This window comes from Montipora foliosa, chromosome 5, assembly GCF_036669935.1.
Source record: "Montipora foliosa isolate CH-2021 chromosome 5, ASM3666993v2, whole genome shotgun sequence".
NCBI classification, from domain to species: Eukaryota; Metazoa; Cnidaria; class Anthozoa; order Scleractinia; family Acroporidae; genus Montipora; species Montipora foliosa.
This window is the reverse complement of record NC_090873.1, coordinates 2,997,923-3,009,121: the sequence shown is the minus strand read 5'-3', so window position 1 is coordinate 3,009,121 and position 11,199 is coordinate 2,997,923. Positions and strand designations below refer to the sequence as shown.

General features: G+C 38.8%; 1 protein-coding gene across 1 annotated transcript in view; it reads right to left on the bottom strand.

The window, feature by feature from the left end:
- Positions 1-9,575, bottom strand: part of LOC138002853 (ATP-binding cassette sub-family C member 4-like) — a 15,839-nt gene extending 6,264 nt beyond the window's left edge. Inside the window, exons 1-5 of the mRNA XM_068848835.1 lie at positions 9,458-9,575; positions 9,127-9,155; positions 4,568-5,116; positions 3,900-4,279; positions 673-2,000 (exon numbers count right to left, since the gene is read on the bottom strand). Of these exons, the coding sequence (XP_068704936.1) occupies positions 673-2,000; positions 3,900-4,279; positions 4,568-5,113 (2,254 nt within the window). The 5' untranslated portion in view covers positions 5,114-5,116; positions 9,127-9,155; positions 9,458-9,575. The remainder of the gene's footprint in view (positions 1-672; positions 2,001-3,899; positions 4,280-4,567; positions 5,117-9,126; positions 9,156-9,457) is intronic.
- Positions 9,576-11,199: the final 1,624 nt, after the last annotated feature.

Below are 11,199 nucleotides of genomic sequence, written 5' to 3'. Positions count from 1 at the left end.
TTCACTTAACGTCAATGAGCCTGCTTCTGTCTGACCACAAGGTATCATCACTCAACATCGCATCTTCATCAAGTTTTTTCGATTTCGCTCGGATCTTCTCGCTTTTTTCACTCGAATTTTCTTACTTCCAAACTTTCGGAGTTTAAGGAATTAATAAAACAATTATTCCATTCGCACTTGTTGGATATGAGACTGTCTATAGCCAACTAACATCTCATATCCAACTTGCTTAAGTTCCCCGGCTAACATAATTCATCAGGACTGACCATACGATTGTTGTTCTTCATTGAAACCCGCGGTTTATTTCCTTACTCGTTGTCGTCGCAGTTGCCACGGTTAAGGCCTGACATAAACTAACGTGACGTGAAAAAGGTTAAGAGAATAAAAGGCCATTTCCGAGTTCTTGCCTGGCTCCTCTTCAAAGCGAGGCTAAGTGCGAAGTTTTTGTTATGAAAATTAGTAGTCATTCTTATGTAAAGTAGAACTAATTACCATCACAAAACCTTCGCACTTAGACTCGCTTTGAAGAGGAGGTAGACATGAGCTCGGAAATGGCCTATTGAAAGGGATGCACACTTAAACATTAACTGCTTTAATTATCCCGCCTTAACTTTCCACAAATCAAACGCTCTGAGTAAAATGCTACATATGCACAAAATTGGCTCGACTTACGTTGTGTGAGAAGAAAAAAAGCAATCAAGGCAACAATGAAAACTGGATGCATTCCACTCTTAAAGTAATCCCAATAGAGACGAAATGACACGTTTCCAATCGCGCGATCCTCTTCAGGAATTTCTAGTCCATTTGGTTTGTCACCAGATGATTGGCTGCTAAGTGAATCTTTCTTGATCTGATATTCGCCAACGGAGGTATTCGAGAGAACTTCCTCTCTACCATTTTTCCGTCTTAGCTGGGGTTTAACCTTTTGCTGGACACGACCGTTGCTCAAAACAATAACTTGATCAGCTTTTTGAAGATGACTGGAATGATGAGAAGCTAAAACTCGAATCTTCTTATCCAGGAGATCACAAATGCACTTCTCAAAGATATGGTCACCAACTTTTTGGTCTACAGCACTGAGGGGATCATCAAGGATGTATACATCGGCAAATGAATAAACAGCTCGGGCTAGGCTTACACGAGCTTTTTGTCCACCACTGAGAACGGCTCCTCTCTGCCCCACAATTGTGTCATCTTCGTCTGGAAATAGTTGAATATCTTCCCTCAGGCCGCAAGCCTCGACAACCGTAAAATACCACTGGGGATCAAATGGGAGATTGAATAAAATGTTTTCCTTAATGGTCCCAGAAAACAACCAAGGCACTTGAGGAACATACGCTAGAGTTCCTGGAAACCGTCCAGCTCCATCAGAGAGAATGACCCCCCCGGCAATAGCGGAGAGCAATGTCGATTTTCCACTCCCTACCTGACCACAGATAATGGTGAGACTATTTCTTGGTGTTACGAAGCTGATATCGTCTAGAAGACGTTTGTTCTCGGCTCCTGTATTCATCTTATAACTTAGATTTGAAACAACCAGAGCGTTTTCTGAGTCTTCGTAACCGATGATCTCTTCCTGGTCATAGTTTTTGCCATTATTTTTGCCACTCTGGTTTATTCTTAAAGGATCCCTTGCCTTTCTTTCTGATAAATCGCCGTTGCTGCTTAATGTGGTACCATCTTTTGACAAACTCTTGAAAGGGGTAGAGCCTTTGGAGGATGATGGTAAGTCTTCCAAAAGTAAGAAATCCCTCATCCTGCCGAGTGACACAACTGCTTCAAACGCTACTTGGAGACCTTTCCCCAAGTAAGTCGAAACAATTACTCTAAAAAGATTCATAAAGGAAAGCAGCATAAATGCGTTTACCGGAGTTAACCTCCGATCACTCAGAACGAGAAACAGAACCGAAAGAAAAACAGCAATTGAAGATGAGCAGCATATGATTGCTTCGACAGTTGACACCAACAGACTCTTCTGCTGGATCTTACTGATTTCTTGTCTGCAATGAGAAAACGTGTTTGTTAAATGTTTTAAAAACTGAAACACTAGAAAGAATTTGTATAAAAAAAAAAAAAACAGATTTCGATTCCCGGAGGATAAATGAGGACACCAACAAGCCTATTGTTGCCTTGAAGTCATATGAGGGCACTCTATAGAATGTTTTCGCTCATGTGACCAGCAGTCATATTTGCATACCATACTAAAACAAGAGGAGGAGTGTTTTTTATAAAAATATAGTACAATTCCCAAAAGAATATTTCACTCCTTCAACATGGCGGCCGTGACGTCATGTGAAAACACTCTATCAGATTCCCTGAGGATAAAGGAAGACTTTAGACAGCAATGACCAGAACCAGGTTGCTGACCAGCGGTTTTCGTTAAAACAATGGTTTGCTGGGGGTGCTCAGTCTCCCGGGCTCAGAAAACCTGGTTGTGGTTATTTAAGGTTTTTCCGAGGATAAATGGGGACATCCGAACAAGCCAAAAGGAGAATCTTTGTTTACATTTTTTGCCTCATTAGCATACGCCCGTCGTTTTCTAATCTATGAGCCAAAACATCAGTAATGAATCTTGAAAGTGCATTAGATAATGAGCTATCTCTGAGACTTTGAGCGCAGTTTTTATCAGATAATCTCTAAGTAATGACGCTTTGAAAATTCGAAATTTTACGAAGAATTTATGGGTTCATTTAGCGCTTTGGCCATCCAAGTTTTTCTCTGTTTTTGATGGCTCGTTCGTTATCAAAGCTTAAAGGCTTAAAATTGGAGATTTGTCAGCAAACTCGTTTGTTAATGAGACAAAAACAGTGACGACAGCAAAGATTCCCCCATAGCAGTGTTAAGGCACGCTATTATTGTTGCCGTGACGCTCATGTCACGTCACGTCATGTCACGCTTTCGCTCATGTGATTAGCAGTCATATTTGGATACTAAAACAAAAGAAAGAATTTTTTTTACAAAAATACAGTTCAATTCCCAAAAGAATATTTCACTCCTCCAACATGGCCGCTGTTTGTTTGTTTGTTTGATTCCTCCAATATGGCCGTCGTGACGTTATAAGAAACACTCTATAAGATGCTGAAGTCTAAATTTATTTTTTTTTTTTGAGTGGCCTTTTGCACACATTAACTTTTAAATAATCAAATACAGTCATCCAGCCACCATAAAGCTGCTACGATTTTGGATAGGTGGTGGTTTTCAAAATCTCTTGAGACTGAGGTGACAATAACGTAATGTACAATTGCTGATGGGCGAACGGAAGAAGCTAATGAGAGATCTTTTGTCCTGGTGAACCAGCAAAACGGCGACAACGTAACCTGACGTCATGGCGGCCACGTTGGTGTTCCAAGACAAAGGAATGGAAGCCATGATGGTGTACCAAACTAATCCTCTGGGATTTTAACTCTATTTTTATGCAAATACTTTCTTTTGTTTCAGTAATCCAATATGGCGGCCGGTCACGTGAGTGAAAACGCTCCATTGGTTTGATGACAAATCCTATTTTCATCGATGCACTACCATAACATGCATTCCATTTATCAATCATTCCATCATCAATGAAATGGAATCGATGATGGCAGCGATCAATTATTACATCGATGGAGCTTTGCGTAGATTGATCATTCCACCGTTGGACTATTCATTGATCGGAGCGTTGCAATTAACGTCACTTATCAATCATCCACAGAACAAGCATGACAGCTCTCGATCGATCTATATATGGATCATGCCATCAATCCCATCCATCGATCTCGTCATCAAGCATTGACTTTACTAAACAGCAAATTATTAGTCAATTCAAGTTATTAAGCCTTTGATTAATTGATTGCAAGATTGCAAGATTGAGTCAACAGGTTAATCAACGTTTCAATAATTTCAATTTAAGGTATGTATCTTACCTTCTAATTTCCTTTACTCTCTCTTCATAGTTTTGTTCCCAGGCATGAGTCTTCACAGCACGTATCCCGGACACCAACTCGTTCATAAGTGCAATACGTTTGTCGGTCACATGAGCCGTTTGCCATCTCAGTTTTCCAACCAGACAAGACACGAATAGAAAATAAAGAACAATAACGAGTAGAAAAAGGATTCCAGCGAGCGCCCTCCAATCGAAAAGGTTGAGAAACAAGTAAACAACAAGAGGGATAAAATAGGTCATTGCTATCATGTCAAAAAAATACCGAGGCGCTAGCTCTAAACGCTGTAGGTCATTGGATAACAGATCGATGACTTGGCCTTCTCGAAACTGTTGCAATGTTTGGTGTTCCACACGAGTAATCTGTAGCCAAATACAAAGAAGAAAATAATCAGGAGATGATGAGATGACACCACTACTACCCACTACCATTACCACTACCACTGTAAAGTGCATGTCAAAGAGAAAACAGAGAAGTATTAGGATCTAGCGAGTATTCTTCCTTCCAGTTAGGCTAGCAGTTCCAAGATTTTTGCTCAGTACCGAGTGAGCCCGAGTCACAGGCTCTTTATCTGTGGTTTTCGAACTAAATTCAGAATGACATTTTGCTGCGACAAGAGTGAAGGGTCCCTTGACATAATATGATCTCACCTTCGAATATATGATTCCCTTTAGCGCACTGCACAGCCTGGCGCCTTGAACTTCAGCCAACCAACATTGCAAATGTGTGGCAAAACTTCTTCCCACGGAGACGACCCCCAAAAGCACGGCGCAAGCGTACATCATTTTTTTGTCTTGACTGTGGGTATTGATGAGGTTCGACAGGATGACACCAAGAAGCAAGGGCCGAAGAATGCAAAACATCGTATCAACTAGCCCTAATACAAGCAGTATGAACACTTCTGTAGTGGGAAGCATCTTCAACACACATCTCCACAATCGAGGCCTTTTTCCACATTTTTGACGAACTTCTCTTTCGTCATTCCAAATTTCTTGAAGCTTTTCAGTGAGAACTTTTGTTTTGTTTTGTTCTTCAATTGGCAGGAGATCTGATTCTTCCAAATGACGGAAATTTCCAGTCTTGAACGTTTCAGTGATCCAGTTAAAGAACAAAACGGAAAAAACACTTCTCCTTTCCTGGCAAGGAGATGAAGTTTCTGCACCGTTTGAAACTTTGTTGTATCCTACGACTGGCATGATCTGTAACGACAACAAAATGTTGGAATAAAAAAAAAAGGCACTCTACTCGTCTAACACAACCCGTCAAGGCGTTTTAAGACATTAGCGACCTTCAGATTGGAGTAGGAGGACGACAACGACTACGAGTTCACAGTTCTGAGCACAAATCGTTCTTTAAGCGTAATGCGCCTGTCCAGTACAGAAATCTCGCACTCGTAGTCGTTCTCGTACTCCAATCTGAACTGAGGTCGCTATTAACGTATATATAGAGGAAACACTCAACAATATTAGTCTTTATACATGGAGCATGAAGCAAAAAAAAAAAACTCTTTATTTCACGCGGTGACATTTCAAGCATGAAGCTTGTTGGTTCATGATGAGAGTAGAAGGAAATAAGTAAAATAAAACTAGACGCTCCAAGAAGCGTACACTGGGTTGCCTGTGGTACGTGTTACACAAAAACAGAAGGCACTGAATTGGGTGGTATTAAAATACAGGGTTCCAGTTAATTTTTTTCAAGTGGGGCTCATTAAGACCATTTGAGGGGTCACCCAGATGTCGTGCCAGTAGTGGTCCTTTGACTCACACGTTCACACGTTTAAATATTTTGTAATGTCCTGTACCATTTTGAGGTCTTTTAGTTTTTTAAGCTTTGGTCAAATTCAGTTTAAGATAACAACAATTCACTCGTTTCTTCTTTAAATAAATAGCCTGCAAAAACAAAAAAATTAACTGCAAATTGCAATGACGGACGTTTTCCTGCATGTCATGCATGTCTTGCAGTTGCACTAAGCAAACGTTTATTGCACACACTAAGAAAGGACTGAAGATGTTGTTTCCGCTTCATAATTCCTCTTCTTTTCATTCTAATCTGATGCCAGGTCAAAATATTTTTGGCTTTACGTTTGCACCAAAAAGTACCGTAAAAGCCGGGAGTTAACAGTAAAAAACAAGCCAAAAGACTCTGAATCGAATTCTGATCGAAAGATTAATGACAATCGATCGTAAAAACACGAAAATGTTTGCAAATTCTGAGTTTCATGAATCAAGGGAAAGGTCATGATGTTCTGCAACCATAAAGGTGCACGTGATCACCTTGTGTCAACTGAATGAACTAAGGGAAAGAATGTTAATCGTTCTTCGTTTTCAGAGTAAAACAACGCACTTTTTGGCCAAGAAACTTCCGTTTTTGGTTTTTTAATTTTGTTGTAATATTCAACTGAATAATGCTGACAAGCACAAAAGCAAAAGAAATGGTTAATAAATATAATTTTTTTTTACTACCTGAATGTTTTTGGGTTAGATTAATGCGATATATTGTTGAAAAATCTTCGTGATAAAGGAGCTATGTCACGCAAATAATGTAATTTCATGACACTGAAAATTCGCGAAAAGCATGAGTTTAATGCAAACAATCTTCGCACCAGTAAGTCGTAGCGATAAATTGGATTAACCAGAAAGTTAAAGAAATATTCTTGGCTTCCCAAATAAACTTCATTTTACACTATAATGACAAAACATACATTTTTCTGAGGTTAAAACTTGGCTACCTATTAATCATTTGTCAGAGAGAAAAAAATTCCTGTCTCCTCGCGTATCACATTTCAAAGCACGTATTCAAATTTGTTAAGATCGAATATTACACAAAATGATGAATTCATAAAGACCACTTTTTCCAGTGAAAAATCTATTGAAATAAACAACATGAAGACAAGAAACCCAATTGTGTCAAATTACCATACGCAACAAACCCTTTCCTGAAGAACCTTCCTTGAATAATGAAGCACAAAATAGACAACAAGCTTTCTTTCAAATAATTCTTGGCTGTCACATTTGCAATTATTTTTTTACTTGAAGACTGTGCAGAGTTGATTAAAAATAAATACAAATAGCCAGACAATAGAGATCACAGATCCATTTAATGGTTTTCGATTCCTGCTCTGTCTTTGTTGAACCCATAAGTTGCCAGAGAATTTTCCATTTGGTCTCAGCGTTGTACATAACACCACACTTGGTAAAATATTAGAAATACAGCTCACTACCTTGACGGGCGAAAGATTGTTCTTGAAGTCCATTACTCGTTGCTTTTAACATTCCAGATATTTATTTTTCACCGCCTGTCTTGCTTATCCAATTGACGTTTTATTCTTGAGCTCCATAAGCCTTTATTTTTGTTTAAAGATGCACTAAAACGCCATTCGCATTACAATGACTGTCGACGCTATTGCAGGTTAATTAAATGTTCTACTGTGTCCACCGGATAAAATCTATGCATTTCTACTACCCACTCAAACCCACCGAACATACGCGCAGAAGACTTTACGCTCAAAGACACTACTTAGCAGGGGAGGGACAGGAAAGACTTTTCCCCACAGGAAAAAAAATTCAACCCATTTTTTAACTGGAATGCCTATGGCAACCCAGTAATAATAGTGATAAAAAACAGCGTTAGCGAAAAAAAACCCACCTGGAACATTAAGCAACCAGTTGGCTGTTTACAGTTTGAGGACGCAGAATTATTATGCAGACTATTGTCTCGTAAACAAGACAATCCTTACGAGCTTACCATTAACTTCCCTTCGCTGGTAACATATATAATAAAGTGGACTATAATAAAAGAAAATTCCTTTATTTTCACTGATAAGGCCAATCAACAAGTCTAGAGACATTGCTGGCATGAACTTGTAATCAACTTAAAGCGAACCTCCCCTAAAACAAAAAAAATAACTTTAAACCACAGAACATAATTTACAATTAAAAGTGTTCAAACTTTTTTCAATGAAAGTGTTTGTATCCGCAAAAAATGAATTTCAAAAACGCTTCTTTTGGCTTTCAAATTTCCCGGGCGCCGCCATCTTGAATAATTGTGACGTGTCGTGGTTGCCCTATTGTTCTGACACGACACAAAGAGCGGTTGTTCTGGAACAATAGGCCTTATTCACGATAGCCGCCATGTTGGTTTTCAAATTGTCATGCAAATTAGCCATGTGTTATGCTGGGGGGCAAACATTAGAAAAACGGCAAATTGCAGAAAATGGGCTCGTCGAAATATTGAAATAACATTGCAAAAAATCCATTTTAGTATTCAGAATTAAGTACCTTTTATAATAATTTTAAATCTTTTGATTGCCTTTGACATTTTGACTTTCTACTTCGTTATCTGCTCATTTTTCGCTAAAAAAAACGACGAAGTAACTTGTGTAATGATTGAATTGTACCGCTTAGGTGATAAACATTCCATGAACGTGAAGAAAATCATCTGCGTGGCTAAGATGTTCGTTATAACCTCTCGAACTTGTGTTGTTTGCCCCCTCAGAAGTGTGTAGCTAATTTTCATGATAATAGCAAATCCAACATTTGCGGCCATCGTGAATAAGGTCTATTGAGCAACCATGATACGTCACAATTATTCAAGATGGCGGCACCTGGGAAATTTGAAAGCCAAAACAAGCGTTTTTGAAATTCCTTATAACAATTTTAATTGAAAACATTATGTTCTGTGGTTTCAAGTTATTTTGTTGTTTTAGTGGAGGTTCCCTTTAATAAAAAATATAAATCATGAAAATCTACTTTAAATTAACAAACAGTAAAATCTGAAAATATCTGAAAAATCTACGATAAATATGAACGAAAGCGAGTTTTCCGAAGATGGAGCTTAAGACAGCACGATCGAAAATGTATCGGGCATATTTTGACTAGACAAATATTAAATACTATACACCTTATTCCAAATTGGTCGCCATTTTAGTATTCTTTTGTTTCCATGCAAATTTGCCCTTATGGCCTCGCCAGTTTAAAACGTAAAATTCAAAAGAATATTTTACCTTGAACAAGGCCATAAGGGCCAATTTGCATGGAAACAAAAGAAGACTAAAATGGGGGCCATTTTGGAATAAGGTGTACAACACATAGTTGACATCATGATAATAGACATAACAATTGGATCGGAAGTGTAAGTTCTCTGACATTGTAATTAATTAATGCCACTCTTGTTTGAAGATTAATTTAAAGAACACAACTAACAAACTTACGATTTAACTCCTGCCTGATATCTTCTATTCTGCAACAATAAGAATCCTCTGTTATGCTTTACTTGTTAGCGTCCTTCTCTTAAAATTAGATGTAAATAAGCGTCAGTAAAAAGGCAAGCATCGTTACGGTTCAAAGAAGCGTTGGCAAAATTGACATGCCGAGCTTATAACAAAGGTATGGCGACGCCGGTGATAGTAATTTTACAAATACTCTACGTAATTGTACGCTTGGTTTCGCAAGCGTGTTCCGACAAAACAAGGTGTCCTTTTTACAAAGAAATACTACATTTGGGTGACATTGGATGCCCTTTTAACCGATAACCAATCTTACCTTTGGTTTTCCAGATGTATTCATGTCCACACCGTCATAGAATAAACAGCGTCAGCGTAAAGCCTGGGATAGGTTTCAGGGCGATTTTAAAATTTTTGCATGGGAGCACAAAACTCTTTTTATTGCCTTTGCAACCAATTTGATGCACTGGGATGACCCGCGGGAAAACCGGTAGCGGGATCGGACCGTCCCCAAAAGCGTTGAGACTAAATCTACTTTTAAAGAGTTACGGTGAAGAGCTTTCGGGCAACCATTGACCTGTAAAACATCAAAAACACATTGCCGCTCCTCAGTCTTACAATAATGAGATAGCAACTGAGTAAGATGGCAGACATTCACCCCAATGAAAAACGAGTGATCAGTTTTTCTGGCAATTAAAAAGGTGGGAGTCAAAAGCAAGTTATTTGTAAGTGTCTGTGATTTTAATAAATTTCGACGGTGCCTTTTTTCGATAGTTAAATCAAGAAAAGCCCGGGCAAACGAGTACAACTTTCAGGTACAATGGTGAATTGAATAAACGGCTTAGCAGAATTTCAATGCGACAAATCCGCGTCGTTCTTGAAAACCGCAAAATTGACATCGTCGACAAATCACTTGCACAACAAAGGTTGGACCGACGAAGAAACCAAATCCCTTTGCTGTACATCTTCCATTACGATGATCGCACTGCATGGCAGGAAAAAGGGGAAAGCAAGCAACTGTGTAAAAACTTGACAAAATGAGTGGTGTTCAAACAAAAAGACCACAAATATCTCAAATTCTCTAGAGGCAGAGGTCCTTTGTTTCAAGAAAGCGTCTACTCAGTCTTTTTTCTGAAACTCTAATACCAATATCAGCTGGAATTTTAGTGAAGAGGGGAACGTCACTGCATGATACCAACTTGTCTTCAAAGCAGCATCAAACCTTGTCTGTTCGTCACTGAACCAAGTTGAAATGTGAAACTTAATAAAATCAATGTCAATATTGGTTTATTACTCGTTCTAACTGAGAGAATTTGTTTTCCCTGTTCTGTTATTAACTTCAGTGTCAATATTGGTTTATTACTCGTTCTAATTGAGAGAATTTGTTTTCCCTGTTCTGTTGAGCAGGCATGTTGCCCATGTCAGACAACGGCTGGGTTTCCAGGAGCTTCGCGATGCGGTGAAACATTTTTCCTTTGTCTTTGACTGTCTCGTTTCGTGTAGTCATAGCATGTTAGTATAAGACGAAGGAATAACTTTCCAACTGAGACTATTTTTGAGCAAGCAATTGCCGTCAACGAATCTTTGAAAAATTCAAGCGGCTGTTATGACCGAAGGGATATCGATGCAATATTCATCAACTGAGGCCAGAAAATTTTCCGAGTCCTCCTTCACTGTATTAAAATCACTTCAATCATCTATTTGGTAACTAGGTAATTATGAGGATTTTGTGGATCACTCCGAGTCACAATTACATCCGTTTCGGAATGTTGATGCATCAAGAAAGTGGATTGCATGAAGCAGTCGATCACCACAAAAAAGGCGTGAGTCTTTGCAAATGCTACATCTAGAGTTAAATGCAGTCTTACCTTCAGTCGGCTATCATATCCCCAAAGCTTCAAACGACCAAAAACATCTTAAACCTGGCCAAACAGAACATGGCAGTTTTCCAAGCCGCTATCCTAAAGGGTGGTATATAACCAACAGTGATAATGACGAAGTGTAGAAAAGCAGGCAGAAGAAGAAACAAGCTAATGAGGGGATCAACATTCATGCAGGCGA